Source organism: Nannobrachium achirus (assembly GCF_963921795.1).
Source record: "Nannobrachium achirus genome assembly, chromosome: 6".
Lineage (NCBI taxonomy): Eukaryota > Metazoa > Chordata > Actinopteri > Myctophiformes > Myctophidae > Nannobrachium > Nannobrachium achirus.
The window spans coordinates 2,110,972-2,115,979 of NC_137815.1; the positions used below are offsets into that span (position 1 = coordinate 2,110,972).

At 41.8% G+C, this 5,008-nt stretch overlaps 1 protein-coding gene across 1 annotated transcript; it reads right to left on the reverse strand.

The window, feature by feature from the left end:
• Positions 1-954: 954 nt before the first annotated feature.
• LOC308286371 (uncharacterized protein) lies at positions 955-2,936 on the reverse strand (the record flags this gene model as incomplete). The annotated part of the gene is made up of 3 exons (XM_080727367.1): positions 2,427-2,936; positions 1,968-2,149; positions 955-1,458 (listed from the first exon to the last, which is right to left on the reverse strand). The coding sequence occupies exons 1-3, from the start codon at positions 2,476-2,478 to the stop codon at positions 955-957; spliced, it is 738 nt and encodes a 245-aa protein (XP_080583493.1). The 5' UTR covers positions 2,479-2,936.
• Positions 2,937-5,008: the final 2,072 nt, after the last annotated feature.

A 5,008-nucleotide genomic window follows, 5' to 3' on the forward strand; every position in this document is an offset into this window, starting at 1 on the left:
AGTACTTTGCATAGGCTGTCAACAAGAAAACAGGAAAATAAAAATATATTTACAGTGGAAAAGGGGAGGTAAGTATGCCCTTAGTACAATACCATTGAACGTCAGACGCCTAGAACACAGTACTTTGCATAGGCTATCAACAAAAGAAAACAGGAAAATAAAAAATATATATTTACAGTGGAAAAGGGGAGGTAATTATGCCCTTAGTCCAATACAAGTTTTGATTGTCTGGATATGGTCAAAACAAAACATGGTTGCCAGCTGATAAGCAGATTGTGTCAATGCATTTCAATGGGAATGGGGCAGATTCGTTTTGAGAAATCTGGCATTTGCGGATTTCTCCTAAAAATATTTTCCATTCCCATTGAAATGCATTGTCAGAATCTGCTTATCAGCTGGCAACCATACTTTGATGTGACCGTGCCCTTACGGTACATAGATAAGTAAATATTTCCCCCTAAAACAAAGGTCTTCAACAGGGGGTCCTCTAAATCTGTGTGATAGAAACCTTTTTCCTTTTTTATATTAACCATTTGAACGCTAGTGTTCATATTCTGATAAATGTTGCAAAAAATAGCATATCTACAAGCTCACAACGCCTGGCTATTTTTGGACAAAGAGGTTTGGTGTAGAGGGGGAAAAGACCAGACTAAGTACTGAGTGACAGGTCAAGTAAGTTTATTAACTGTTGGCACACTTCAAGTGGTGAAATATCTGAAAACACACATTGACATGAATCCAAAATACACAGATAATTGTGCTGAAACTAATGGAATCTCAGAAAGGGTAGTGGGGTCCCTGCTTCATCTCTCTCTCTCAACTAAGGGGTCCTTGACCTGAAAACGTTGAAGACCCCTGCCCTAAAATGCCCCAAACTTGGGAGAATGTCCATTTCAATAACATATTTTTTTTTTTATAACATTTTTTTTTTTTTTTTTTTTTTTTTAGTTTTTTTTACACCCTGCGTGGTATGAAACCTACGTACTGGCCGTCACTCGATGGCCAGGCATCGCGAATCTTCCACACACAACAACTAAAAATAACCATGCGTTGGTTCGCTCCCAAAAAACCATAGCGCCACACAATAAACTGCCTGTATGCAGCAAATCTAAACTGCTTGTTGTCCTCTCCTGGCTCTTGAATGTCGACGTCAGCCCGAACGTCGTTCCAGATCCTCCTGGCCAGTCTCAGATGAGGCGCCTGCATGCAGAGGAGGTCAAAATCTGGCAAGAGTGACACGCACGACCCAGGCTGCTGCATGCAGCACTTCTTCTCCAGCAAGGTCGGCATCTCCCTGCAGCGCTGACACACACACCAACTGGGTGGAGCTTGGCCAGGAGGATCTGGAGGCAGACTGTCACTGGGATCAGGCAGGTCAAACAGCAGGCTGGGCTCTTTATCAAGAGCCCTATGAAGAAGGACCCGGATGTCCCCCAGTGACATTCGGTCAATTCGTGCCTGAAAATAGACAAAGACAATATGAATAGAGAGACAATTCAATTATAACCAAAGTAACTTCATCAAAGTATAAATATTAATTTATGCATGCAATGGGCAAAATAATTTACAATAAATAGCTAGGGGCTCTTACACATTTAATTCCAAAAGTAATACTTTTTCCATACTAATTTCCAGACTGTTATTATAATGTACAACCTTACACACAAACTTGATTTATACTTCATCATTTGATAGTGTCCTGTAGCAAAGATAGCAGATCTGCAAGCTTGGGGATCTGTTATTTTTACTATTTGTGAAAATATCTGACCAAATTATTCACCTATAATTAATTGGGAAAGCAGATTGAAAGAGCCAGGGTGCCATGTTATTTGTTCCCTTTTACATTAGAAATATATTTTCAACAACACAATTGTAGACCCACATAGAAATAATATATTTTCAACAGCCCATCTACCCTGTTGATAGATAGATAGATAGATAGATAGATAGATAGAATCTAAGCCTACCCTTTGGCCCACAATGGCTTGCTGCCTTAGCTGCTCCATCCTCTGGATGTCCTCCTGGCAGAGACGGTCTGGTCCTGCCTGCTGCCCTCTCCGACCCCTTCCTCTACCCCGACCACTGCCAGTGGCAATCTTCTTGGCACCCGGTTGGCTTTTTTTTCCAGCCTGTTTGCGAGGGACAGGACCTGGTTTGATTGATTGAAGACTTTATTAAAAGTTTGCATAGGAAAAGGTACAGTTTCATGACGGTACAGTTCACTGGTACAAGCTCAACTAAAAGGAGATCCTAGAAAAGACTAAGCTTATTTCCATAGGAAACCATTGAAGTATCTCATAAAACATTGAATGACAGACGGATAGAACACAGTTCTATGCAGCAGATATAGTCAGGAACATTTAAAAAAAAAGGGGGGGGGGGGGGGGGGGGGAATACAGTAGTTACATACAAAATAAGTGATTTACCTGGGGGCTGGTAATCGTCTCCACTGCCAGCATTGCTGTCCTCCTCCTCCATTATTGAACACTGTTTAGAAATAAAATAAAATAAAAATAAAGCTCAAAGCTCAATCTTGGCTAACATATTCAGCTAATAAGTTCGTTTACAGAAAGATTCATTTGGATGTATGCCTCTGTGATGTACACAGCAGTAGCAGTTTAGGTAGAGCTAAACTATATGAATAGCCAGTAGTCTAACCCATGTCTTCCAGTAGGCCTATACTTGCTATAAAGCTGTGAGTAAAAACGTTCATTATGACATATAGTTTACTAAAAGTCAATATATGATAGCTTACCTCCGAATCAGACATTCTGTTCGCCATACTGCTTCTGTTTGACTGCTTTTAAGTTTCAAAACAACCGCACGTTGTGCAAAGAGCCTCACTGAGCAGACGCAGTTTTCTTCTTCGTTGGTGGCTTTAGCGCACGGCCATACTGAGTGAGGCGGGCCCTTAGTGGGCTGACCATAGATCTCACTGGATTGGCTGTTGTTTAGAGGCCAAATGCGACCCCTGCAGGCAACATAGAGACTAGATATTTTGCAATGACTATCCAACCCACTGAAACTGTCTAAAAACAAAAAAAAAACAAAAAAAAAGTGACAGTAAAAATTTGACCAGATCTGGCCAGAAATTGCTTATAGCAACTTTAAGGTTCAAAAAATATGAGGGGGGTGTAGCATGGGTGTAGTGCAAAAATATTTTTTTTACATGTTCATCTCAGAAGAATCTTTAAGGCCAGTGAGTTTCAGGTGGAAACAATTTAAACTTCTACCTTTGTTTTCCAAATGAAAATGTAAAACGGGTCAAAATGACCCGAACAGCACTTAAGGGTTAAGCGATTTTAGCAATTCCGATTTCAGTGGGTGGGGGCATGCGTACAAGTGGCTAAATATGTCTTTTTAAACACAATAAGCCCATTCCCAAGATGCACCGCAATCTTTCATGGGCAGAAATAGTAATAGAAATCGCTGGTTTGTTGTGTCTAAAAATACATATTTAGTCAATTGTTTATGTAGCCCCGGAAACAGCTACAGTAAGATGTTACTCAAGCGTTTATTTCATCCCTTGAAGACTATAGGTTTATAAGGTAGGTTTTATGAGTAAACTTTAAGTAGGCTAGCCATAATATAACAATATTTATAGACCAAAAAACAATGAATGAAGTGTAAAGAGTGTAAAGTCTTATCCTAGGCATAAACATGTATCCACCTCTACAGTATATGCTACAGCAGGTTTGCACATTAATAGTGTGTGTCAAATGACACAGAAAACACATTTATATAATTACAAATACACATTATAGTCATAATTATAGTCATATAGTCAAACCATGCTAATTTACCATTTAGCATACGATATTGTGAAAGCCAGCTAGGGCAGGTTAGGGTCTCCAAGAGTGGTTCTTAAAGTGGGGTTTGGGGACCCCCAGGTGTCCTTGAAGGTGTTCCAGGGGGTCCTAAACCAAATTATAGTTATGGACAGGATTTTACGGTGTAGATTAGGGTCCCAAAGATTATTTTTGATATATTTTCTTTAAGAAAAGAAAATGTTATCAAATGGGGGTCTGTGTACAAGTCCATCTCAAACTGGGGGTTCTTAACATTTTGCCCGTAGGGTGGGTATTTTGCCGTTAGGGAGGGGAGGGTAGTGGGGCGGGATGGTGTTTTCCTCTGGTGTTTCAGTCCGAGTGTATCAAAGGGTGCGTTCGGAAATGCGCACCGGGTGGACTGCGCGGGCGTTTATCGTGGGCTTGCCCAGGCCTTACGGCCTGGGCATAAATATAACGATTGCATTCACCACGGCTTCGTAACTCGCGCGGCCGGCCCTGGCCCGCTCTTCGCGGCCACTCGCGCCTGCGGCGCTCGGGGGCGAAGAGCAGGACCAAGGTCCGCTGGCCTTCGCGCCGCTTGCAATGTCGTGGACAATAAAACGAGCGCACCCTTTGATACACTCGGACTGAATCACCAGTAGAAAACACTCTCTCGTAGTGGGGCGGCAGTGGGTCAGGGCGTATAGCGGCCATTTTGGAATCCGAGGGTTCCTGGTTCGATTCCCGGCTCATCCTGGCTAAGTGTCAAAGTGTCCTTGAGCAAGACACTGAACCCCTAACTGCTCCCGATGAGCAGGTTGGTTTCCTCCGCCATCACCCGGTGAATGGGTGAATGTGAAGTACATTGCAATGTAGCTTTGGAGAAAAGTGCTATATAAATGCAGTCAAGTCCATTTACCAGGGCAAATGGCCTGCATTTATATAGCGTTATATAGCTCATTATAGTTTAATACATTTATAATTATAATCATATAACTCAATGTACAACCACAAGTCTCCCCTCGGCACTGCAACACCTGGATATTGTTGCGACCGGAGGTCGCAGTTTAGGCCTTCCGTACAGGAAGTGATGTCTCATGACATCCCCTCATCAAAGATCAAACCCTGGATATTCATACTGTCACTGTGATATCACAGGTGATATCACAGTGACAGCCCATATATGAAGATCCCTGATGTAATTGATATATATATATATATATACTAAAAAAGTATAT